Source organism: Anguilla anguilla, chromosome 19 (assembly GCF_013347855.1).
Source record: "Anguilla anguilla isolate fAngAng1 chromosome 19, fAngAng1.pri, whole genome shotgun sequence".
NCBI classification, from domain to species: domain Eukaryota; kingdom Metazoa; phylum Chordata; class Actinopteri; order Anguilliformes; family Anguillidae; genus Anguilla; species Anguilla anguilla.
Genome location: NC_049219.1, coordinates 13,012,303 through 13,038,936, shown reverse-complemented (window position 1 = coordinate 13,038,936; position 26,634 = coordinate 13,012,303). Strand labels below are relative to the sequence as shown.

Here is a 26,634-nt window from a genome sequence, read left to right as displayed (position 1 = left end):
TTCTCCTTGAAAATGAATGCGCACATATTCAGCAATACACAAGCTTTTCCGATAATGAGCTCTCTACAGTTTGAAGTCCTGGAGATTTTCAGTGCTTGGGTTGAAAATAAAAAATACAGCACATAAAAATAACTGTTCATCAGTATAGTTCCTGAAGATTCACCTGGGAAAAATAAGGTTATTCTATTCTATTCTAACCTAGCCTAGCCTAGCCTAGCCTAGCGAGTTGCCCAGAGATCTTGTTTGGACAGAGTTCAGCTTTGTCAGCAAACTGTCCACTAGTTTTCCCAGGTTTAACCCACAGGCCGCCCCACCCGGAATATACCTGCTGATCACACCTACAGCTCACACCTGTGAGGAACTGTTGCCCTGGCGACCGGCGGCAGCCCTGCCCCACAGAGAGATGGCGGCAGCGTTTCGTTGCACACCCCCCACTACAGAACCCGCCGCAGCGACAGGACCGCGGGGTCCCAGACAGGGGATTTTAAAGCAATAAAAGCCACTGATCTCTCCCGGAGCTCTGGGGGGAGAGAGAGAGAGCGAGTAGCAGACTGCAGGAGAGGCAGAGCCAGGGCCGGGGACTGAACACTCTGCAAGTAGGTCAAAGCCAAGCGATAGCAGGGCTCCACCAGCAGCACTCCGAAATCACAGCTATCCGCTGGTGGGGAGGAACCACATGATCTGTGCCTCTGGTGCAGGAGATTTGTTTCCCATTCAACCGGCCCAACATTCCAACTGTTTCGCATGCACTCCTGTGGAATGGATTCAAATGACCCAAATGTACCGCCCCCCCCCCCCCCCCAAAACAGACGAGCCAAGGCAGCCGCAGTCAAACAGTAATAAGAGCCTCAAGCACGACATAGCCTTTCTTTTTGAACGCTGAAATGCGATTGGCTGCAAGTTAAAGGTGAATAAAATATGTAGGAAAGATTCTGATTTCTGCATGAAAAAAATTATCAGCAAGCATAAGGATTCACAAACTTTAAAAAATGAAATACTAAGTACTGCATTACACCTCTGTCTTGCACCTAAATAATGTGACAACCTAGGGTGTTGCATCTATGCATTTTTACACCCAAACATCACACTCACACAGTGAATTCACCACATCAGAAACGCTGAAAAACATCAATTTTACCACCTGACACTCTCTCCAGCACTGCGGCATGAGCTTGAGCTAAAATCACAGGCGGGACTTAACTCCATATCTAAAGCAGTCACGGTTACACACAGCGCCATCAGACTCACCCTCGCCGCGCCCCCGCGGGACGCTCGCCACGCGGTTTACCCTCCGGCAGGGCGCGGGCTCCCCTGAGCAGCACTCCATCACGGGCCGGTCCACCAGGGGGCCCGGCGCGGGCGTGGCATCGCCGAATCCCCGGCCGGGCCCGCCCCCAAAACACGCCCCTCGCCTAAACGCTGCGTGGCTCTATGGGAGCGCTCCGCTTCCCGGCGAGGAGCGGCTGCACCCAGCTCTGAGACTGCGAGGGGGCGGGCGCCAAAATCTATTCCTGTTCTCTTCCCTTCCATTGCTGGGAGTAGGACTGAGCCTCTTTTTTTCTTACCTGCTCTGTCCCGGCTGTCTTTAGCTCCTGGCAGGACAGATGCTTTATTTAAACGCTTTAGATGTTCTCCTCAAACTCGCCTTCATTTGCACACAAAAGACACACGCAGCAAACTTCACTGGCAAAACTGGGATGAAAAATGAAATTTCTGGGAGGGAGAGAGAGAGAGCGAGGGTGTGTGTGTGTGTGTGTGTGAGACAGAAGTGACAGTAATAATTTCTCTTCTACATGTTATGTAGACTACAGACTTTAGAGTGTTTTATTCAAAGTTGTCTACCTTGGACAGCTCTCTCATTCTGCCCTTGGTCTCCTGTCTTTAAAGGTTTCATCCCCACTGTAGCAGCACAAGAGCTGACTGACCAACTAACCAGCAAGAATCAGCAGACACGGAGTCTCACATGCAGCACTGCGGGTCATAACTCTGACTGTATACTCAGACCTCTCTAAAGATCAGAGGACACACTTGACATCCACCTCAAAACTTATTCTCGAAGAACAAAGGTAATCAACTCTTGGCTTCTGGATTTGTTTTAAAACCAAGGATAGGTCACTGTCCTTTTTAGTATTGCCACAGAATATCAAAGATTCACCCTGAGTTGCAGTTTTTAAAGCACTACTCAAAACTTTTTAAAGAGGCCTTGCTTCAACTAATTCTATTCCTTTTTAATCTCCTTTTTTTCTGCCTTTATATTTAATTTCACTACATTCATATATCACTTTGAATACCTCAGGTCACACACACACACACACACACGCATGCACGTGCACACACACACACACACACTCTCGCTATTGAAACGGTGAGCCCCAGATGGGGACAGGAGGCAGCTCATATTGGAGCAGGAGCAGCTGGATTATCCTGCTCTCCATTTCAGCTCCCTCCATCGAACACAAAGCCCATTCCGCAGCTTTACGGCCGTGCGCGCTGCCCAAGGACAGGCATGCGGGGAGATCTCAGAGGTCAGGAGTCACACTGCTATCGTTTAACCCTCCCAGACTAGCTCCTGCACAGCACCATAGCTGTTTGGGGCAAAAATGCCCAATGTCCACAGCCTCAGGCTTTCTGTACCTCTCCTCTGCGGCTGAGTACACTCTGGCATCGGCTACCGCTGTCTGATTCAGACAGTGATTGACAGTGTGTCCCCTCTCTCTCTCTCTCTCTCTCAGAGTCACATGGCTGAAGCGCTCCATCGTGGAAGAACACGATGAACTGATCTCGCTCTGCATTGTAATGCCGAATGTACCGCCTCAGGGGTAACAGACAGACCCCTTAAATCCTCAAAGGTCCCAGAGTGAATAGGCATCCGGCAGGGTACGTGCAAATGGGATCACACCACAAGTGTGCAGTAACTGTGCTACTTTTGATTAAAAAAAACTTTTTTAAAAGAAACAGTGTGAAATCAAAAATACTCAGACGGACTGTGCGATTCTGTTTGCGCCTGGCCTTAATTCCCCTGATAGGCATGACAATATTAGACATTGCAATATCTTTATATCAATATTAGGATTCTGTATATGCTTTGTCTGGATACCTTAAGAGTTTGAAATAGTAGAAAAAGCAGCCATTGAAGAGGATCCACTCTTGGTGCTAATTTGTTTCAGAAGTGGAAAAAGCGAATATAGAGCCAGCCAATCATCAGTCACTCAGGGAGATGGCAACTTCAGGAAGCACAGGAGTGATAATTATACACTGTGTTTATTTTCACCTTTATCTTTACACCTAAATTTGTCTGTGAGTGTGTGTGTCTGAGTATGTGTGTTTGTGTGTGTGTGTGCGAGTGCATAGTGGTGCCAGGAATGATGATCGTTTGCTGTCCTTTCAGCACCTCAGGCTTTCCAGCCCGCCCCAGGACCATGGACAGTGCCAGCCCCACTCACACTGCAGCCACCACAGCTGCTGGCCTTTGCCTGAGCACTGGGGCTTATAAAGGGCCCGGCTCCCAGGCCTAAAGGGGACACCTGCATGAGGCTGCCTGGCCTCCTGCCTCCTGCCAGAGAGGTTCTTGTTTACTGTGTCCTCCTTTCTGGTTTTCAGAAGAGCTTCAGTTCTTGAAATCAAAGCTCTTAAGCCAATCACCATTGTGACTTTATTCTGTCTGGTTGCCATGTGACACAGTGGCCGGCCCATCACTGCATCACTATACATAAATACATGTAGCAGGGATGTCGTGCCAGCTGGACTCTCTTCATCAGAATGTGTTTAATTAACACTCACAGGCAGACCCATGAGAGACTTGTGCACAGGTGTTGGCTGTTGGGGGGGGGGGGGGGGGGGGGGGGGGGGGGGGGTGAGTGACAGCACTGCTGAAACAGCTGGGAGGACGTCAACTACCCCCCCCCCCCCCCCCTCCCACAACCCCAGTCACCTCCTCCAACCGACTGACCAACCCCAACCCACACACACAGACCCGCTCCACTGACTGGCAGGAGGCCTGCTCAACACTATAGAGGGAAGAATTGAGCATCGTGTTCTACCTCCCCCCCCCCCCCCCCCCCCCCCGCAGCACTGACTACGCCTGTGAGAGGTCCTCTGAAGGCGGAATCACTGCCCCAGAGAGACTTCCACAGGACAGAGCAAGAGGCTCCCATCAAACACACAGAGACAGAGACACAGGGAGACTATAAGCCCACCCCTGAGAGACAGACCGCTACGGTCAACCGCATATTCAGCCTGTAGCCAAGCCTAATGCCAGAGAGAGAGAGAGGAGAGGAGAGATGAGAAAGACACAAGCAGAGTGAGAGAGTAGAAAGAGAAAGAGACAGAGAAAGAGAGAGAGAAACAGAAAGAGGAGAGAGAGGGTCAGAGAAAAAGAGAAACAGTGCAGAAGCAGATGTGAGGGAGAGATTCTTCCAGTTAAAAAGGTATAATAAATCCCAAATCTAAAAATAGCATCGCTTGTATTTTGGTGATTCATCGGAGGGTGAGTCACCCAGTTATGCAGCGATGGGGGGAGGGGGGTTGGGGGGAAGGCGCAGTTTTGGCGGCTCGTTGTAAAACACATCACAACCCGGCCGCCGCAACGCCTCATAAAATATTTATCGATTCCAGAAGTGATGCATGATGACATGGGAGATATGTGGAGTTCAGCAGAGGACTTCCATTCAATAAGAGTTCCTCTGTCTCAACAGGAGAGCCTGCTGCCTCTGCCAATCCTTCACCTCTCATTTATTTTGGAGTCATTGCATGTCTGCAGGCCTGGGCATCACGCATGGTTGCGTGGACACACACACACACACACACACATCGGTGATGCAGATACACACAGAGATGTTCACACACAAAAGAACACACACACTCACACACTCTCTCTCTCTCTCTCGTAATTCACAGGAAGTTTTGATTCAGCTCGGCTGGTTTAATGCTCTATGTGGGATTCCCCTCAGGGTCCTCAAGCGCTCACTTCTAACTCTATTTATACTTCCGAACAGGATTCTTGGCTGGAATAATTACATCCAACCCCCCTTCCCCCCTCCCATTCCCCCCCACCCCATCCGGAGGATGACTCAGCTCCGAAGCCCAGTGCAGTAGCAGAGAACCGACACCTCCCCTACGTCCACATATATACCAACACCACTAATTCAAATTAGCCTTTCAAATGGAGTAAAGAAGTGCACACAATGGACTTTACTGTTAAACGTGTGGGTGACAGCGCTGCATACTACGGCACCTGCATGCAGTGTAGCTCGTGCCGGGTTAAGACTGTGAGCGCCGCCGCACGGTTGCTAGCCGCAGAAGGCCACATTGACTGAAGCGCGCTGACACCAGCAGCGTGGCTCCTCCACTTGGAGGCGTGTTCTAACCTCGGAAGGTTTGTATTGGGCCGACAGGACTACACATGCACCCTAAGGAGACTGAGCGTGTGTGACGGAATCCTCTCCTTTGTCTTGCCGATTGGCTTCTGTTGAGGGGGTGTTAGCCCGTGCCACCGAACGTTCTCCACGGGTCTGATGCCGGGGGGGGGGGGGGGGGTCTAATTTTGGGGGGTGGCAGGTGACTCAAGCAGCACGTGCGTATGAACACGGACGCGTGAGTGACTGGCTGCTGAAGGCTAATGAGCACTGTGCCATCGGGGCCATTATCCCGTCGAGCGCTGGGTTCCGGGCTCAGCGATGACACAGTTAAAATCACATAGAATTAGCCCCGGCCTCTGCTCCCCACCGACGTCAACGTCTGCCCTGCCGTTTCCGCTCTCCGCACGCGGGGACCTTCTCCCATCCGCCCACCAAGCCACCCGCTCATTTCCTGCGGAAAGGGGGCGGGACAGGAAGTACAGCTGCCCCGCCCACCCACGCTCAGTACCCCGTACGGTCAGGGAGACGGGTACCGGCGGCCCCCTGGGGCATTGGGCATGAAGCACAGTGCCTGTGAGTCACTCACAGCTCACGATAAACACAGCCCTTCAGGCGGAGTGATCGGCAGGCTCTACCGCGTAACGGAGGCCTGCATCTGCAGCCGTTTCCCTAGCGACTCTAATTGCGCCGTTGCGCCTGCAGCTGGCTCCCGTGGCTACGACGGCTGGGCTAGCCGGCTGCTCCCGCTGCAGGGTGCGGCTCTCCTCTACCCCTGCTGAGTGAAGAGAGGGTCTTCCAGAGGCCAGGGCCGCAAGGCTGGGGGTAACTGATGGGACACCGCGCTCGCAGTCTCTGAAGCGTGTGTTTACTTTAATCTGAGCAAACACAGCCCCCCTGCGCGCTCGCTCGCTCGCTCGCTCGCACGCACGCACGCTCGCACGCTCGCACGCACGCACGCACGCACGCACGCACGCACGCACACACACACACACACACACACACACACTCACACTCACACTCACACTCACACTCACACTCACACACACTCTCTCTCACACACACACACACACACCACACACCACACACACACACACACACACGCTCAGCTGTACGGGACCGCGTCTCTGTTTGCGTTCTGTATGTGTGGGCCGGGCCCTGTCCCTCGCTCTGCTGGGTCGTAGCGCAAAGCCCCCGCTCCGTTATCGCACAGTAAACATCTGGGGCGATGCTACTGCCCCCCCCCCCCCCCCCCCCATCGTCACGGAGACGCATCCCTCTCAATCTGTGTGAAAGGACCGGCTGTGCCCACTTTAATAGAACAGCGGAGCGGCAGGACGGGGCCGTCACGTCGGGAGCAGATGGGCCTGACCCGGGCCTGCCCGTCACAGGCTCACACCTGCCCACTTTCTGACCGACAGACCTGTGCGGAAACGTTCCGGGAGCAAGAGAGCAAAAGGCTGACTGTGTTTGGTAGAGGCTGTTTCACTAAAGAATTAAAGCGACCATTCAACAAGGCTACAGGTACGTGAATGGGCTCAATATTGCAGTACTGAGACACAGTCTGAACCAACTGGTCACAAACACACCCGTACATGACCAGCACTGCAGTACTGTTACATCATAATGCACAGTGTTCCACAGTTCACAGTGCAGCTGGAGAAAGCAGGAGAGGGATGCTGGGTACTTTCTGATTCAGGATCAGCTTAGCCAATGCCCACGCAGAGCCCATTCATAATAAAACAAAGGGAAAAACCATTCAGGACTGATCTGGAGTCAGCATCTATGGTACTATGTAATGACAAGAGGGAAACACTGGGCTGAGAAATTAAGGAAAAGACACTGTGGCTCTGAACAGAACATCCCAGGCAAAACGGACAAATAGCAAACCTTCAGAAGTAATCCCATAATCAAAATCCATTATGGAAATGTCCATGCATTTCATAAACTGAACAAATGCAGCCAAATTCTGCATGAAATATTACCTTGAGTAATGGCACCCAAAAATAGCTTTGTCGCCATGTCTGTTTCTTTTCCAAAAAACTGCAAACGCTCTTGCATCTTTGAGGCCTTCTAATCTCTATTTTAAAAGCGACCATCAATCAGGCTGAGCGCAGACGGCACTCGGAAATACAAAAAAAAAAAAACTAAACAAAGTTTGTCGTTGCCCTGGGCATCATTTCAATTTAGGACAGATTTTATTTTATTCTTTTTTTTTGCCTTTTGCATTAAGGATGTTCAAGTGGAGGAACCTGGGCAATCAGTGGTATAATGAAACTCCTGCACAGAGCAGAGAAGCCATTAATCTGAGCGAAATGCATTTAACCCCCTCTCTGACTGATGTGCTGGAGCTCAATTTATCATTTCCATTAGAGGGATTCCTACAGCTGCTACAGAGGCTGTGTGTGTGTAGGTGTGTGTAGGTGTGTGTAACTGTGCGTGTGTGTGGGTAAGTGTGTGCCTGTGTGTGTGTGCGCGCCAGTGTGTGTGTGGGGGGAGTATATATTTGTCATCTCTCTCCCTCACTCACACACACACACACACACAACTAAACATGTGAAACCACAGCACACACATTCACAGCATAGCTGACTGTTGAGCAGCCATGTAAAAGACCCCAGCGAAGCTGACATATGGTCTCGCTGCACAAGCATGTGGAGGAGATGGATCGCTCCCTCTCTCCCATCACACACATCTGCTGGGAGATCGCTAAATTAAAAAGGAGAATGTTCAACCACGTGTGCACATCTACGCTTCATATGACATCTATCTGTCTGTGTCATCTATGACACGCCCTCTACAGCGGCTTCTCTCACACACACAATTGGGCAAAAATCTGCAGTCACCCCCCCCCCCCCCCCCCACCCCCCTCATAACTCCTGCATAACAGGAGCAAACAATGAGAAGGTTCTGGATTAAAAACAAGGGGGCAGCATCTCCGCTTGTCTGACCACGTAACCACGGACCGTCGGGGGGGGGGGGGGGGTACGGAGGGTAGTGCTCCCCCTCCTGGGAGCCCCCTGTGGAGCCGGAGAAGATCCTGGCGTCTCCTCCGCTGAAAACGTTCATCCTCCTCGCTGGAGATCTCACAGCGCATTTAAACAGTGTTCATTGGGCCGGCACCTCTGCAGGAGGCATTCAGGAGCCCCCCCCCTCGATACCACTCCCCGAAAGCAACACAGCCGCCAGTCATCCCTGCCACTTCCACGCCAGCGCGCCCGCGCTCATAAAACTGCACACAGAGAGGGCCACTGATCTGGGGTCAGTTCTCCCTTGTTGGCCCGCAGTGGAAACGGTTAGCAGATAAACAGCTGAGCCCTGATCCTGAGCTCTGTGTGATCACGACCCCACAGCGAGCGCTGAGGCGGCGGCCGCAGCAGATCAAAGGCGGGCTGCAGGTTAGGTCCGCCGGGACAGGAGTGTGGGGAGGAGACTGAGCACGGGGAATGTGCAGAAGATCAATCAAAATAAAAATAAATAGAAAGAATGAAAGGGAACGGGCCTGATTGACAGGCGGCGGGGCGGGGCAGAGCGTGGTGGGGCGAGGCGGGGCGGGGGCGGGGCAGAGCGTGGTGGGGCAGAGTGGGGTGGGGTGGGGCGGGGCGGGGCGGGGCAGAGTGGGGCGGGGCGGGGCGTGGGGCGGGGCGGGGCGGGGGGGTCTTACCGAGCCGTGGGTCGTACTGCCTCATCTGCACCTCCTCCACACATTCTGCAGGGAACCAGCCGGTGCGCCCCTTCACCGAGCCTTCCCAGAATCCCCCCTCACCGATGCTCAGCACTGGGGAGAGAGAGAGAGAGAGAGAGAGAGAGAGAGGGTTATTTTAGCCTCAGGAAGCTCCACAGTACAGCATTAGCACCAGCAGGTTGGCAGCAGCTAACAGTGTGTTACAGTGTCACAGAAGCAGGCTGTGCTGGCTGCGTGCAGGAAACCCTGGAACAGACTCCAGCAGCACTGGAGCGGAGTCGAGCTGCCAGTACTCGTGAGCAGGATTTCAGTGCTCGTGTGCAGACCACTTCAAAGTGCATCCTAGGGGTTTGAGCTCACGTTTCATCAGGAACTCCTGTACAACGTAATGCATCGGTTTGCACACACCTACATGAAAGGCCGGTGTTGTTTTCGGGATAAAATCTGTGTTTCATCGCAAATGACCCCCCTGATGATTAGAAGAACTGCTGACTGCAGCTAGAGAACAGGCTGCTCTATCAATATGTCCTCAAGCACAGTCAGAGGCAGAATGCAGATGAGGCAAGCTACGCTATCTGACTGCACTGCCCAGGCTAACCAGCAACGTGTGACAAAAATGATAGATATATTTTATATTATAATATGATCATTATTATTACACTGTTAGATGTTAGCACTGTAGAAGCCAGCTGTTATCCATTCCTGCTGTAATACCAACATACTAAGCTAACAGAGAGGAGAGGCAGCTATTTTGGTTCGCCAGGTACTAAGAATATAAACTGTGTTCAAACATCAACTCAGCCTATAAGTCTCAAGATATCAAGTGTGTTTTAGCAGAGCCACGGCCGGCTGCAGAATTCGGTGTTGTGTAGTTTAATAACTGTGTGAATGAAGTGATGGCGAATTACTTTAGTCTAATAAAGATAGAAAAGGAGAGGTTCCATTATGACGTCAGATTTCAGGCCAGAGCGCAGCGCACATTAGAGAGGACGGAAACTTCAGCAGCATGGAGAGCTCTTGGCTGGAACTGCACGTAGGCCCGTGACACTGAAGAACGGGCCGTTTCCTGTTCCAGTCCCGTAAGGTAATGGCGATGTAGCGCTGCAGTGGAATGTTCATTTGGGCTCGTAATGGGGCGCGCGGGGCCCCGTTAGCACAGAGAGCGATGTTTCGGGAGGAAACATTTGCGTCACCGCCTCTCGCAGATTACCCTCACCGCCAAAGCACTTCCTGAATTTTAATCCGCACAGTTATGGAATCACGACTTTAGCCACGAGAAGCGTTAACCAAATAAACGGTTACCGTCACCTGTCATAAGGACTCTCTGAAGCATTGGAGTAGATAATGACCAGGACAGATATAGTGTGAGCCCACAGCTCTAAATGATCTCCCCCTATCACTCACAGTCCTACATGCAGAAACCAGTCGCCAATTTCCACCTATTAAAATCAAAGGGCACAGGGTTCCTGCATTAGATTCACCCTGACAGACAATGTGCTACTGTAAGCTTCAGACGAGTTAACATGCCCAGTGCCCATCATACAATATATGAGAGAGAGAGGTTGCAATGCATAGGCTGTGCCACAATCCAGACAGCACAAACTGTGTGAAGAACTGCTGCGCTTTATTCTTTTTTTTACGCTTTATTTTGTAGCGCAATTGAGTGTTAATTCCCAGCCCTAATGAAGCCCCAAACTGAGAGAGTGAAAAGCAGGGCTCCCGTATGAAAGCGCTCGACGCTGTACCGTCCACTCGAGCCGGGCCACTAAAACACGCGCCAATTTAAAAAAAAAAAGGATGTGGCTTTTGAGCGTGTGGCCAGGAACAAAGGCCAGAGAAGCTATTCATCCAGATGAATGGCCGGGGCTCGGTGAGTAAGTCACTGAGAGCTTGGCACAAAGCCTCCTCTGGAGTCCCGGCCATTAACCAGCCCCTCAGCTGCGAGCCCAACAGAGTGAGGGGTCCAAGGCCGTCATTAGTCTCACCCCTGACCTCTCGCTTTTACCCGTGTGCCAGAACGCGCCTTCATCCACACCGCTGCTCAGTGTGCTCATCGTCATCCTCCTCTTCACCAGCAACAGCACATGCAAGTGTATCAATGAATGCCTTGAATTCTCCCTTCTGCTCTGTGATGTGGAATTCGGGGGAGACACACACACACAGATGTGCACGCACGTACGTACACACACACACACACACACACACACACACACACAAACAGGAATGCACACATGCGCACGCGCGCGCACACACACACACACACTACCTTTGGCTAATGGATAGAGTGTGGGTGAATGTATGCGCACACACACACAGCGCACACCTGGGATGCCCCAGCTGTTGAGTCACTCCTGACTGCTCCTCAGAAGCAGCCGCAGCCGCAACGATGCGCTGCTATTTATAAACAGCAGCCACCTTCAGATACAGCACACAATGGTGAGTACGGTACCCATCTCCAGTGATGTAACGCAGGGCTGAATGATAGATGGAGTTTAAGGTGGAAGCAGCACTGTGCTTAGGCCTATATATTATATCACCGTAATCAAGTACTGGAAGGAATGTTGGCTCAAAATCCTCCTACTCTCAAATGAGAAATAAGATTTGTTTCTGTAAAGGAAACCAAATCTAACTCGTATTTTTAAAATTGTAAATAACAAAAGACCTAAAATAGAACACTGAGGTACACCTTTAGTAATATTGAGAAAGTTGGTTCGAACATGATCAGCAGCTATACATTGAAACCTGTCAGATAGGTCGTTTTCGAACCAATTACAGGCAGTTGGATCCAATCCAACAGAGGATAGCCTACGCACCAATGTGGATTGATCAACAGTATTGAATGCTTCAGACAGATCCACACGGGAGCGTATCTATGTTCCCATGGTCCTATGTTCCCAGGACACTCGGAACATAGGACCCTGGGAGAGCACATCAGACAGACTGCTACCACATAGAGGCTAACGTTAGGACTTAGTTCTGTTTTAGTGACTAGCAGTTCAAACTGCTTTGGAACAGAAACACTTAGTGATTTAGTTGCATGCAAGTTATTTTTACTACAAGTTGTTGTGGGTACCCACCGCCTTTTTAAAGCCTGCCGAATCTAAAAACATTATATTCCTTTGCACAATATAATCATCTTCAATAGAACTGTTTAGACATGTTTCAGAGACAAAAACAAAAACATCAGGGTTAGGATTGTTGACCCAAATGTCCACTAAATTCATTCACTCTAGTGTGTTTCTTTTGCACCTCTGCACCTTGAACTAATGCACTTGTTGTCCGTCGCTCTGCATAAGAGCGTCTGCTAAATGCCTGTAATGTAATGGAAGAAATAATGTGAATATTAACGTGCATCAGCCCAAGTCCCTTCCTTTCATTTTTTGTTTTTTTTTGTTTTAGTTTTTGCATGCAAGGAGGGGGGCAGGTTAACTGAACTAACTGGTCTAGGATTTGGGAGTAGAATAATTGAAATGAGACTGCTATGTCTAACAACATTTGATGTAATGTAATCTGTATACTCTTCTTAAATTCAAACAGTCAAGCAACTTCGTTTATTCATAAACGAAGTTGTTCATAGCAATGTGGAAGTGCTGTGGTCTATTCGAAATGTAATTCAATTAAGTGGCAACAAAAATGAACATATGCATGAAACGTTTTAAAATATATACAGCGTGTTGTAGTTACAGTCCATTAATTCTCCAGATTGTTTTCGCTGCAGGTGTCTCAAAACAAACTACGGAGCTCGTTACCATTTCACATTTCCTAAGAAATCGCTGGCCTCTCGTCTGCTAGTGCCAGTCCAGAAATTGGAATGTTTTCTTACCCTAGGTAGACAATTTTGTTTTTTAACGTTCGCTGAATATTTTTATAATAAATACTAATCGGACTATTGCCACTATATGCCACTTTCGCATGCACATTGTGTTGGGATATAGGTTATTCTGCTAATAGGAACAGACGTAGCAGGAACCAGTTTCCAACGGTAGGAAAAGACGTAACCAATAGAAACCAAATTAAGGAAGTGCGAAAATATTTGCGATACCTGGTAAGTTTTGCTAGCAAGCCAATTTGCATGCATTTAGGGTGAAATGTGTCATTGCTTTTCCACTGTATTTTTTTTTTTTTTTTTTGTGTTTGTTGCAAGTAGTTTCACACACCCATATCTAGCTAGGTTTGACAAGTTCGTCATTTCACTTTTTCTTGTGACAGTGACCCTTTGTTAGAGCCTTTCTTAAATCGGAATATTTCTCGAACCCGAAAAGTACATTTTAAAGTGAAATCGAAAGAATCACGACTCGCATTCCCTAGTCTAGTTACGTTTATACGATATTCACAGTATCCTATGTAATTAGCGATGGACGACATATTCGACGACCCGGAGACGATGTTCCCGAAGAGGAAGCGCTTCTACCAAGACCCATGGATCGAGGCGTCGGTCCTGAACTACGGTCAGCAGGGAAAGGCAAAATGTCTGATAGGCCTTGTTTTAAAGGTAACTAGCTAATGTGCCCGATCGCTTTTTCGCTGCACAGAGCCTGCTTTATCAGGGCTGGGTGGTGTGTAGCTAAATTTAGAGGCGAGCCTGCCTTCTTAAGTGCCTTCTTCCTTGCAGGTTGCAGAGCTGCAGGTTGCAGAGCTGCCAGAGTCACACCCGCTGATGGAGAATGGGGAGGCATGGCTTGTTATCTCAGACAGAAAAGTCTCCATACCGGCGGTTCTGACCAAGCGAGCATGGGAGGTGATGCAAGAGTGAGTGGGAGTCGGTATCATTTACGTAGCGCGGGGGCAGAGGTGGCACATGTGGCACTGCGAAGAGTAGCGCACAGAAAGCAGGTTCCAGTTCTAAGTCCAGGCGCTGCTGTTGGCCCCTTAACCCCTCCCATCGCAACGCGATGTGTGAGATAAAGCCCGTTGGAGTAGAAAGTACTGATGTGGGTGTTGATGTACCATTACACTGATCATTTACCCACCATGGAGACAAAGCAGTCTGTCCAGCTGATGTTTTGAGGCAGTGTATTTTGGTCATCCGTTCAGACGTCTTTGTCTCAACAGCAAGGAGGAGCGGGATGTTGTCTCCGGTCTGGATGGGTGCACCGTGTGCCTGCAGGTCCACAACCTTGAGTTCCTGTGCGAGGCTGAGTTGGTGAGGGTGCATAGCATGTGATACAGCGCAGGTAGTTTGTAGTTATGGGCACTACTCACTCACGTCAGCAGGGGCCCAGTCGGATGTTTTAGTACATCTTACAATGGTCCGATAAACTCGACTGGCAAATCCCTAACGCTGTTTTATGTCCAGCCTGGGGAAATGCATTGCGGTTCACTTTGCTGTGAAATTAGCGAGAAGTCCATTCGCGTCTTCATTGCTTTTTTTTTCTTCTCTCAGGATAAAAGCAGGTTCATCTTCACTGTCGAAAAAATGGCCACTGTGGCTTTTGGGGAAAAGATTGACGATTCGGTCCCATGCTGGTAAGAGACACTGCTTTGTGGCTGGGGGGGGGGGGGATGGATATTTTGTTGGAGCACTTTGAGTATACTGCCAGGTGCAAAGAAACTGCAGTGTCTAAGCTGGGTTTGGATCCCACAACCTACTGTTGTATCGTTATTGTTTCAGGCTGCTGTTAGATAAGAATACTGTGTTCCCCTTGTGTTACAGCACAAGTCTGCCCTCAGTCCAAGAGAAGGTCTACGAAACCTGGCGGTCTGGGACCCTGTATTGGTGTTGCATTTTATTCACATCTACACATGCCTGGCACTGTCAGAGCAACCACATTTGAAGTCAGTTTGCTCCATGTGGAATTTTCTCATATCTATCAATGTTGATGTGTCTGCCTTTGCAGGTCCCCACAGGGAGAGAATTCCTCCGCCACCACAGACACACAGCCAGGTAAGCACAGCAACTTTTTTACAGAGCGAAAGGAAATTACTTGCAGCATTGTGTAAACAATGTACCGCACGGATCGGAGTGCTTACGAGGTTAATGGCTCCCTGAGTCTGAGGCCTGGTGGGGGGGAGGCTGTCGCGTGGAGAAGTCTGCTCAACATGCTGCTCCTGCACAGACAGCGAGCAGGTGGCATTGGGCAGGTGAACGCAGTGGCACCGCTGCTGCTCCTGTACAGACAGCGAGCAGGTGGCATTGGGCAGGTGAACGCAGTGGCACCGCTGCTGCTCCTGCACAGACAGCGAGCAGGTGGCATTGGGCAGGTGAACGCAGTGGCACCGCTGCTGCTCCTGCACAGACAGCGAGCAGGTGGCATTGGGCAGGTGAACGCAGTGGCACCGCTGCTGCTCCTGCACAGACAGCGAGCAGGTGGCATTGGACAGGTGAACGCAGGAGCAGCGCTGTGTGGCTTCAGCGCGACTGAGACCCAGCCACGGCCGTTACCATCCGTGAGAAGCTCAAAGGGATCTCCCTCCCCGGCCTGTGGGCTATTTTCAGCCGTGTCCAAATCTCTCCGTGAGCCCTGCTATTAATATTAAACCCTGGATCTGCCCCGGGCCTCCACCGCCATTCTGCAGCATGAATAATGCATCTCAGACCAGGGCTCTGCTGCCGGACAGAAGCTCCCACCCATTCCTGTGGGGTCCGCAGCACCATTCAACAAAACAGCAACTTCACTAAATGAACTCTCAACTCAAATAAGTAATAAATAAGTTATTACTCAATTAAAAAGAGTAAAGGAAGAACCAGTGAATACACTTCAACAGATGAAGTCAAACGTTTTAATTAATTTCTCAGACCATTTGAGTAAACAGAACCTTATTTTATTTTGCAATGCAGCCAGCAGTTGGGATAATCTAAACAAGCAGCTCTCCTCCTATAATATGGGGTCAGACTGTGGAATGTAATCCGCCTGAGAAAAATAGTAAAAATAATGCCGCCCCTTTTGTGAGCCACGTCAGCAGCTGGCCGTCAGGGAGCAGGCGATAGCAGACTTGAGCCTGGGAGCAGACTCTAAAACTCCTGAAGCCTTTTTCACCCTTTTTTCATCCTTTTTCAGTGACTGATTCAGAACCTGATTCAGAAGAGAGGGCAGCCGGAGAGCTTGGCGGAGCATGTGCCAAACTGAACTGACTGCACTCCCACGGTATGTTTACTGCTCAAACATGTCTGTGATGTGTGCGCGTTTAGCTTTGCTCAACCTTCAGCCAAATCATTCTTTAAAAAAAAAAAAAGAAGAGAATCATATACTGGAATTCCTGATTGGCTGCGTGTGTGCACGTTTGTGTTTGCATGAGTGTGTCTGCGTGTGTGTATGTGTGTGAGTGTGAGCATGTGTGTGTGCGTGCACGTGTGTCTGTGTGTGTGTGCTTGCGTGTGTGTGACTGAGTGCCCTTGATGGGGAGATCTGCATTGATTCCCCTTTCCCCTGAAGGACTGCAGAGTGTGCAGAGAGGTGCAGCTGCATGCAGAACATGCGCTGTGCTGAGCAGCACTGCACACTGTTAGTATGAGGAAGGTGGATGCAAGCACAAAGCTGCAGCATTAACAGGCATGTTTCCTCAGAGAAGGGGGGGAGGGAAGTTCTGGCAGTGGGTGGGTGTGAGCGCGCGCGTGTGTGCGGATTCGGTGGGGGGGATGTGTGTGTGCGGATTCGGTGGGGGGGATGTGTGTGTGCGGATTCGGTGGGGGGGATGTGTGTGTGCGGATTCGGTGGGGGGGTGTGTGTGTGCGGATTCGGTGGGGGGGATGTGTGTGTGTGTGGATTCGGTGGGGGGGTGTGTGTGTGCGGATTCGGTGGGGGGGATGTGTGTGTGTGTGGATTCGGTGGGGGGGTGTGTGTGTGCGGATTCGGTGGGGGGGGTGTGTGTGTGTGCGGATTCGGTGGGGGGGATGTGTGCGGATTCGGTAGGGGTGTGTGTCTCAGTGTGGGGTAACCCTGAGCTCATCGGTATGAGGCAGGCGCAGTCTCATTTTTATGAATGACAGCAGCACAGGCAAGGACTGCGCCAACACTGACGCACAGGAATCCCTCCATCTCTTCCTTTTCTCAACCAGTCTCTAAATCCCATTACTCCTCTCTCTCTCTCGGTCTTTCACAGTCTCTCACCCCCTCTCTCTCTCACCCTCTCTCTCTCTCTCTCTCTCTCTCTCATCCTCTCTTTCTCTCTCTCTCACTCTGTCTCTCACAGTCTGTCTCTCACAGTCTCTCTCACCCCCTCACTCGGTCTCTCACCGTCTCTCTCTCTCATCCTCTCACTCAGTCTCTCACTGTCTCTCACCCCCTCTCTCTCTCTCTCACTCGGTCTCTCACCGTCTCTCTCTCCATTGCTCTCTCTGTTTCTCACAGTTCTGTAGAGCATGAATGACAGAGACCAAAGGCAAAGCCTTTTTGGAATTCAGGTATCGTTCAGTGACGCACAGCGGCCTCATTATCATTCACAAAACAGGTGCGCACACACACACACACAGAGAGAGACACACACACACACACACACATTCACCGGCACAAGAGCTCAATGGCTCGCCCGTGGCAGTGGATCTGAGGTAAAGGGATATATATGTGAGAGAGCTTCATGACTGACACATCAAACATGGGTGATTAGAAAAGGTTTAGAGCGGAGAGATGAATTTACACCCACTCAGCTCCGCCCACACCCTCACACGCTCCGATTCCCCAAACGCGCGAGGCTTTCTGAGCCGAGACACTCCGAATGCTGGAGATTTTTCCGTTTAATGTCGGAAAACGCTGGTTAGCATAGCTCTTATAACAGTGACACACGGGGATCTAACTGCCTACAGACACGTCCATCAACCGCAATGCAAGACGACAGCCTAACGTGCTAATGCAGCCAATTCAAATACACTCCCGAGCGTGTGAAGTCTGGGTCTCATCACAAAAGCCACGGTCTGCATGCAGCAGCGCAGACTGAAGGGGGCGAACAGGGCCGCATGTTCACAAAGGCAGCAATGGGCACGGTTAGACCTCAGCCCCGCAGAACTGCAGGAGCACAAGCTGTCAGCCCATGTTTTAGTGCTGCTGCACGGCCAGTATTGGAACTCATATGAAAACCTGAGAGATCAAACATGCACACAAGCAAGCACACACTCACACACACACACACGCGCGAGCACACACTCTCTCTCTCACACGCACGCACGCACGCACGCACGCACGCACAGTGTTACACCTCAGATATCCATTATCCAATCTCATAGCTGTTGAACTTTCTTATCTGCTTAACTGTCAATTAGGATTAGTAAAATCCGTCTCTTCCCGCTTCCTTAGAGGACAGATTTTTAGATCTGAGATTCATGTGACCTCCACAGAAGAACATTACTAAAAGTAACCCAATCTGTGGGGACAAATTAATATTCGCAACTATATACAATCGGGGTAAACCATTTAAAAACCAGAAACTGATTATATAGACAGCAGCTATTATACTAGCTATTCCAAGAAAACAGCTATTGAAAAAAACTAGGTAGCATATTGCCTGAATGACTGGCTTAATATAGGATAAACATAATGCCATTACATAACACCACATAATGACATTTTTTGTACATTACTTGAAAGTAACTGCCGAAAAAACAAATGATTGCAAAGAAAAGTTCTAAGGAAAAAGAAGCGAAATGGTGATGGAGACATTTTATTTTTTTCCGTTAAAAGCCCATTTTTGCCATAAGAAAACTTCCCTGCCCTCAGCTCCACAGAGTCAGTGCTTCCAAGAGAAATGTTTGTGTCAGGAGTGTTGTTCACGGCAAGGCTGTTTTTTGATGTAAATGCCCTCCCATAACAATAAGCAGTTTCAAAACCATTGCTACCTACTATTTGTCCAGAACATAAAAGGATAACAAGTCGCTTTCTTATTCCTAAAGAAAATGAAAGCCATAGATCAACGCGACGCGTCTAATAACAACAAGCGTCTACCGCCTATGCCACACAGCCCTGTGGAGTCTATATTTAGAGCAAGTCCCACGCAACTTTTAATTGTACTTCTAATGAAATATGAAACCAGAGGTAATTGATTAGCATAGCTCCCAGAGGCCAGTACAGACTGAGTCTCAACACAGTGGAAAAAAACGTCTCTTCTGTGTAGCTACACGACAGGACCATCCTAATGCATGCTGTGCATCTAACGAGGAGAGAGGGTGGAATGACCCTTCATGAACCCAAAAATGGGCAGACCCGTGCGCTCTCAGTGAGTCGTTGATCTGAACCAATCATTGGTGGTCGCCTGTGACGAAAAAAAAACAAAAACATTTTGATTGGTTGAAACGAGTCGGCGTCTGGAGCTCCACACAGGGAAATCATCTACAGAGGCGGCAATGCAGAACTAAGTTTACCTGTACTGGACCGCTACAAATGAGCTTTGGGGTGAGAATAAAATGACTTTGAGAGCGACATCTTCAAGACGCTTAGCGGAGAGTAATTAAGTTAGAAACACATTTACACACGGGCCGGCTGAACAGCGTAGAGAGCGTGCCCCCTGTTATAATGGACTGGCGGGAGAGCCCAGGCGTGCGTTCTCTGGTGATGAAACTGCAGAGGTCAGCAGAGGTAACAGTGGTAGATGAAGGGTAAGACAGACCCCGTTAGGTGTGGGGAGATATCCATCTCGGCGAATAACGAATTAACGACAATGTCCGACGCACACAAGGCCGCGCAGGAGGCCTCTCAATGCGAGCAGGGCTAGCCCTGGCAGGCCGCAGCGGCGGTGAGAGACTCCACAGTGACCGTGCGTATGAACCGAGGGGCTAACGAAAACCAGGGAGAGGAACGAGAAGCACGGCCGTAATTACGCTCAGCTGTGCGAAAGGAGCTCGCTGTAATTAACAGCTTCAGAGGGGAAATCTTCTCCCCCCCCCGATCTGCAACCGTCTTTTCTTGTACGTAAATAGAAAAACAAACAATCGTGTGACTCAATCATCTCGTGGTGCGATCTAATGCAAATTGCTGGCTCTTCACATCTGAGGGACATGTGGCTAAAGGGGGGAGGGGTGGTTGGTTATGTATTTATATCAGATAATGTGTTTTCCATTGGCCATCACTGTATGTGTTTATTAGCGTGCTACACAGAGGCTGAGAGCACAAACACAGTCTGGCATAAAAAGCTAGCGCTGAATGCTATCACAGGCACTCTCTCTGGAGAGCTTGACCAGCTACATGGTGAGATAACTCACGGCTTGAATCACACTCGCAAAATAAAATGTTTTCCCAAGGTGGGATCTGAACCCAGGTCTCTCACTCGCCCAGAACCTCTGAAGACAGACGCGTTACCGGTCAGCGAAAGGCCAAACCTAGGGCAACATTGCCATTTTGAGCCTGAGGGTTATGTCGCCAGAGACTGTTGTCACGGTGACCTGCTACTAGAACTACGCTTTAGGGAAACTCACGGTGCTACGCTAGCGAGCTAGCCGAGCCACGCCCGGTACACGAGCAGCTTGGCTTCACTGTGATCTCCGCGGCCGGCTGGAAGCCAGGCAGATCAAACACGCTGTCCCTGCCCTGCACACGGGCCGTCGCAGATGGGCCGGTCTGTTTCCATCCGCTCTGTTGCCACGATCTTTTTTTTTTTTAACGGCCGCCACAGTTTTTCCCGAAGCGGCTTTTGCAGCGACCGCGAAACGCAGGAGCTCGTTAGAGTGGATCAGCACACACTGCGTCGCCCACACGCGTGTCCGTAATCATTCATAACGTGTAGAAAACGACGCGTGGTTTTAATGGCTGTCCCGACTTGCAGTACAACTGAAGGTTCTCTCGCGCTTTTGACTGCGGATCCCTTTGGCACCACACAAGGCTGTGAGAACTTAACGCTAAGTCCTCCCCCCAATGCGCTTTAGTCACCCACACCACTTCAGTCAATTTTAGCAAATTTAGTTGCCAAGAAGCCATTGGCATATGAAGGCTCAGACACTGTCATCAGTGAAACGCCTTTAGAACAGCTTGTCCAGCAATTTACAAAGGACCGGTTTTGTAAATAACCCGACCCCTTGGTGAAGGTCATACCCAGCTCCAGGAGGTGCGGAGTTTGGAGTTTGGAGTGTGAAGGTGCGCACTGTGCGCCGAAAACCGTTTCCAAAACAGGGACGGAGGCGGCACACTGCGAGCTCTCTCCACGCCGCTGAGAAACCGGGCCAGGCGCCCTCCCCGACAGCAGGGGGCGCCACCTTGCACTCCTCCGCACTTCAACAGCTTTCCCCACTGTTAGCGACGCGCAGTCAGAGAACATGCCGTTAACCTTCATGTTTCCTCCCAGCACCCCGGGTTCCTGTGGAGAGCCGGGGGCTCTCTCCCACAGCCTTGTTAATTAAAGCGCGGCACCCGAAAATAGCTTTGGCCGGTTTACTCTCCTGGCAGCGCCAGGGAGGGCTAAAGAGGAAGCGGAGCGTCGAGACATCGGGCTAAAGATGGCCGGACATTGACATTCATGACCATACACAGGTCACATACTCTCTGTATTCGCTCTCAAAAGCGTGCGTCTAACCCCAAGACCGCACAGCCAGAGTTAGTGTGAACCACACCCATTTACACTGAGCCCATTGCGTGTCCCCCTTGCCCCATTTTGACTCAGTTAGTCAGTTCATCAATGCAAGCACTGCCATCAAGGTTAACAGTTAACCTGACAAACACCAAACGCACATACACACCGAAACTAGAGTGCGAGACTTCCTTCCTTCCTCAAACCGAAAAGAAAGTGTGGTCAACAGCAGCTCGCTTCATAATTTAACACGATGGAGGAACAAGGCCTAATTTCCCCACCAAAGTTTTTTTGTGTTCTGTCCTGCTGCCACCGCTTGTGGTGAAGCACGGAGCGGGTGCAGTCTTCAGTAGGCTGCTGTTCCCGGGGCCATATGGCGTCACTCCGGGCTCTCTGCTTGCTTATTGTTTGGCGGTGCTCATCAAGAGCGCTGTTGCCAGGGGTCCCCCGGCGATGGCAATAAAAGACCCAGCCGCTTGCCAGCCCGGCTTGTGGGGGGGGGGGGGGGGCGGGGGGGGGGGTGAGAGAGTGAAATGTATAACCTCACCGTGGCATCTTGACGCTAAATAGTGGAGTTTACACAAATCATATTACCCTTGATATCGGTTCCGCTCGCCGTGATTCAGTTAGTGCCGCACGGCTGAACGCCCTGCATGTTTCACGGGCCTGTCCTCCAAACCCTCTGCCCAAACCTCGCTGGGCTGCCCAGGCCTCCGCCTCACAAAATGGCGCACAACAGGCGGGAGGAGGTGTCATATGGGTATGAGTACATATGGGTCCAATAGGACTGTATGTAATCTGTAAGAGTTGATTTAACACTGAACGATTTACTGAGTGCCATATAAGGTGTAAGGCGTGCTGGTGTGTGTAAGATATAGGCTTTTCATGTCTTATTTTGATTCTTGTTTTGAAGCTAATTAAATCATAGCCGGATCAGTTTTATGAGTCTGGAACAAGTGAATCACAACTACGTTTAACCTTTTGAATTTCATATTTGCGCACCATAGGTAATCAAAGGGAAGGACATGATTATGATTTCAATGGAGATGATTAAGGCATCTGCACATCAAGAGCTCCTGAAAGGGTAACTAGCATCCTAATAGCTCATTAATTTGGCTAACGATCTCGTTCCAAGACACGAGAGCATCCGCGGTCTCACCCAGACATTCACAAACCCGTGATGATGCCATTCTCCAGCCGTTTTAGGATGAGCGTAATCTCTTGTCATCTCGCTCGAGTCAAACTAATAATCTAAGAGGGCAAGATAAACTGGCGCTGGCCGTCTTCGTCTAAACACCACCTGTGGTTAAAGATTGTCAAGCGGTGCCAAGACAGTCAAACCGTGTCAGGCTTACACGGAAGCTATCAAGCGCTACACCGTGGGGAAAAACAAGAAAGAAAACTGGGAACAACACGGCGGGACACACTCATCTCCATGCTAATGCGAGGATTCCCACGGCAGGGATTAGACATTCCGCTCTCTTTGTTTCCTGCCATTCAGACTCCGAAAGTAGGCCGGGGAGTTTGAAGCATCGCGATTGGCTGAATCTTTTTTGGTCTGCGGGGGACCAGGAGGAGAAGCACAATGGTGGCTTGCAAGAAGCGGCCAACGGTTTTATTACAAAAACTCCCCGAGTGAATTCTGCATTCAGGCACATGAATAAAGTTCACCAGAGACTGAAAGGCGATTATTTCCCGGCTTTGAATACCGATTTCCCGCAACAGTCGACTTTACCTTCCCACCAACAAATAATTAAACTGGAAAAAGAACTGGTCCTGACCTCTCATTTGAATAATGACCAAAAACAATTGCAACCTCAAAGAACACCAGCGACCACCACAGCCCTGAAGCTGTGTTAATTTTGCGGCAATACTTCTATTGGTCTTTCTCAGAATCTAATCTGCATATTATAGCGCTGACCTTTACCTCTGATATTTGATTATGATAAAAAGGAGAAAGAAGAAAGCATTGCTCACAGTAAAGAACGGATCTGGGCTGAGGCTTGGATTGCGTAAGATGCTGTACGTCCCCATGTAATCAAGCAGCACAGTTAGGCTGGAAGCGAGAGAGCCAGAGGAATAGAGCTTCATCTGTATGTCTGCTGCCTGAGCTCCCACAGTCTGGTACTGGGGTCTGGGCACATGGCCACACGGCAACTACACACACGGGCACACGCCAACTACACACACGGGCACACGCCAACCACACACATGGGCACACGCCAACCACACACATGGGCACACGCCAACTACACACATGGGCACACGCCAACCACACACATGGGCACACGCCAACTACACACATAGGCACATGCCAACCACACACATGGGCACACGCCAACCACACACATGGGCACACGCCAACCACACACATGGGCACACGCCAACCACACACATGGGCACACGACAACCACGCACATGGGCACATGCCAACCACGCACATGGGCACATGCCAACCACACACATGGGCACACGCCAAACCACAAACCCAGTTTTTCTGACAAAGCAACGGGAGAAATTCTCCCATTCTAATTCCAGGCAGTGAAATGAGCCAGGCCTTTCCCATCTACAACCTCAAACGCCAATACCTGGTATCTGTCATTATAACATCACCAAGACTCCAGCACTGGTGCCGCTGTCTCTCCTCGTGCGTCTGACGATGAGCTGAAGAGCAAATCAGACTCATCTGAAACCTGCTCTGGCTCTCTGACTGACTGTGAACTGGGCTAGCGATGCAGGCTGAATCCAGGCCCCTCTCTCACAAGCCCAGACATGCTGAGGCAAAGGCTCAGGTGCGAGAGACCGGCTCGTACGGCTCAGCGCCCGCCCCCCGCCGGTAGCGCCGAGCCCAGCTCCGAGCGCAAGGCGCTATGATCCTGATTGCCTTCGCTATGTGTCAAGGCCTCTCGCTAAGAATTCTGTCAATCGCTGCAGTTGTCAGGGTGACCCTGCCTCCTCCTCTCTATCAAGTCATCATGTCTGGGCTGGGGGGCATAGAGAAGCACGGAGAGGAAAATGGATTAGATTCCATCCCCATCCCCGCCCCCCCTCGCAACCTGCAGCCTGTTTCTCTCCGCTCAGCAAAAATTGAAAACTGAAGTGAGACTCGTCTCTCGCTCACGCAGTGACAATTCAGGGTAAAAATCCCATAATGACCGGGAGTGCATCTCTGGACAGGCGCTTTGAAATGGCGGCGGTGTTAGCGGGATGTGGCGGACGCTGTCTGACAGTCACGCGTGCCTTCATACAACCCACGCACCTCGCACGATGGAACAGACGGCAGTTCGTCTTGCTTCATACTGCTGCTTATACTCCTACTGGCAATAGAGTACAATGGGGAAAAAGTGTACATCCCATAAGAATTATGTAAACCTGCAATACACGTGATATTATAAATGGCTACATTGATATGCTTCTAACTGGAAAAGACGGACAAATTGCAGTTGATCTTTGAGTTCTCGTCTTGTCTACTGCCTGTAGAACCTGTACTGCTGATAAAATGACACTCTTTAAATAACTGCTTTTGCGAGAACAAAGGAGAGGACTTCAGCCGAACTTTAATTATTCACTTCAAACAGGTTTTAGAGAAGCAAGCGCACTGTGGGCCTTGCATTAGACCCAGTTAGCAAAGCTTGTGATTAAAAGTGGACCGTCTGAAGAGACTTACACTGGCACATAATGAGTACTGACAATTAAACAGTCCAGGCAGGCCATTTTCAGTATCAGTTGGCGGTTATTAAAAACTGTAATGTAATAATTTCTGAAAGGCCGACTGAGTGTGAGCTTTAACAGGTGTGTGTTTGTGCGCGTGTGTGTATGGGTGTCTGTGCTTGCATGCAAATGTGTTTGAGTATGTGTGTGTGTATGTGTGTTTGTGTGTGTATGTGCATGCATGTGTGTGTTTGTAAGCGTATATCTGTGATTGAGTCTAAGCCTGTGTAAATATGGGTCATGAGCGGTAAGATCTCAGAGTACATGGGACAGACAGTGTAGCAGGTGGTGTGGGCAGTGGGGTGCTGGGGAGGCGGCGGGGCGGGGGAGCAGGGGCCCTGGGGCAATCAAAGAGAGCGCGTCCCGTAAAGGACCCCCGCGCCCCGCCCCGCCCCGCCCCGCCCCACCCCACTCAGAGCTCTTCTGGAGTCAGAAGAGCAGAGCAGGAAAGGAATCGGAGCATGTTTAACACTGGTGGCTGACTTTCACATTCACAGCGTAAGAGAAGGGGATATGCACATCCGATGCACATCCATGCCTTCAGCTGGGAGCAGGACCAGTAAAAATACCGGACGCCCACTACTCCACTCCTGAGGAAGGCCCCTGCAGACTGAAGTGTTCTCTCGTCTGCATGAGCTTAAGTTCTGTGCTTTATTTCAAATCCTTGTTTTCTGTTGGTTTAACACTCCTCAGGGGCTCCGCCCAATCTAAACAGATTCATGGAATCTGTCTGTGTTCAGAGATTGAGGTTGCATGCTTAAGTTGAATTTTTCATGGAATCTGTCTGTGTTCAGAGATTGCAGTTGCATGCTTAAGTTGAATTTTTCATGGAATCTGTCTGTGTTCAGAGATTGCAGTTGCATGCTTAAGTTGAATTTTTCATGGAATCTGTCTGTGTTCAGAGATTGCAGTTGCATGCTTAAGTTGAATTTTTCATGGAATCTGTCTGTGTTCAGAGATTGCAGTTGCATGCTTAAGTTGAATTTTTCATTAAAAAAAAACTCTTTCTAAAAATGATTCCGATTTTTTTATTTTAAATGACAGCGTTTTCCATTTTATGTGATAAAAGTCCATCAAAACACACAGATAAATCGGCTCAATGCATCTCAACGTCCTGTTGCTTGGTAACAGACAGAACCATTCCCCAGACGTGCAATAAGCAAATGAATAAATGAAAATTCACAATGGCTCAGGGTTTCATTCAGTGCACTTCGCTGCGAGTCTTTCCGTTTTATTGTGGAGCACCGTCAAGCCCTGCGTCATCATGTCGAGCGTTTCCGTGTGCTTCCATTTAGCCCCGTTTCTCACCTGCAGGGAATATTTTTATAGCCAAGAGTACAACGCTCCTGTGTCATCCTTATGCGCTCACACCACCACAAGCAAGCCCGCAGGAGAGAGAGAGGAGGAGAGGCACATTCCTCACTGAAAACAACCAGTCACCTTTCGGTCCCCAGAGGGAAG

General features: G+C 50.0%; 2 protein-coding genes across 15 annotated transcripts in view; one reads left to right on the top strand and one right to left on the bottom strand.

Annotated features, from left to right (window-relative positions):
- LOC118219161 (SH3 and multiple ankyrin repeat domains protein 3-like) overlaps positions 1-26,634 on the bottom strand; it is a 195,274-nt gene that overhangs the window by 32,740 nt on the left and 135,900 nt on the right. For all 12 annotated transcript variants that reach the window (XM_035402121.1, XM_035402114.1, XM_035402117.1 and 9 more), the window contains one exon: positions 9,019-9,132. In XM_035402121.1, the coding sequence (XP_035258012.1) occupies positions 9,019-9,132 (114 nt within the window). The remainder of the gene's footprint in view (positions 1-9,018; positions 9,133-26,634) is intronic.
- LOC118219174 lies at positions 12,975-25,871 on the top strand. 3 transcript variants are annotated; one of them, XM_035402153.1, is made up of 9 exons: positions 12,975-13,084; positions 13,392-13,531; positions 13,652-13,788; positions 14,092-14,182; positions 14,423-14,505; positions 14,693-14,737; positions 14,877-14,923; positions 16,038-16,124; positions 25,671-25,871. In XM_035402153.1, exons 2-8 carry the CDS (start codon positions 13,394-13,396, stop codon positions 16,109-16,111), a joined length of 615 nt encoding a protein of 204 aa, XP_035258044.1. In that variant the 5' UTR covers positions 12,975-13,084; positions 13,392-13,393; the 3' UTR covers positions 16,112-16,124; positions 25,671-25,871. The 3 variants fall into 3 exon arrangements, with proteins under 3 accessions (XP_035258044.1, XP_035258042.1, XP_035258043.1); XM_035402151.1 differs by having other exon boundaries at positions 14,693-14,755; XM_035402152.1 differs by having other exon boundaries at positions 12,992-13,084; positions 13,376-13,531; positions 14,693-14,755.

Bases quoted from the DNA above. Each gene is read 5' to 3' on its own strand.
- LOC118219174 (XM_035402151.1), top strand. From the start codon at position 13,394: ATGGACGACATATTCGACGACCCGGAGACGATGTTCCCGAAGAGGAAG. The intron at 14,183-14,422 runs GTGAGGGTGCAT...TTCTTCTCTCAG, and splicing joins TCCTGTGCGAGGCTGAGTTG to GATAAAAGCAGGTTCATCTT. The intron at 14,756-14,876 runs GTGTTGCATTTT...CTGCCTTTGCAG, and splicing joins CGGTCTGGGACCCTGTATTG to GTCCCCACAGGGAGAGAATT.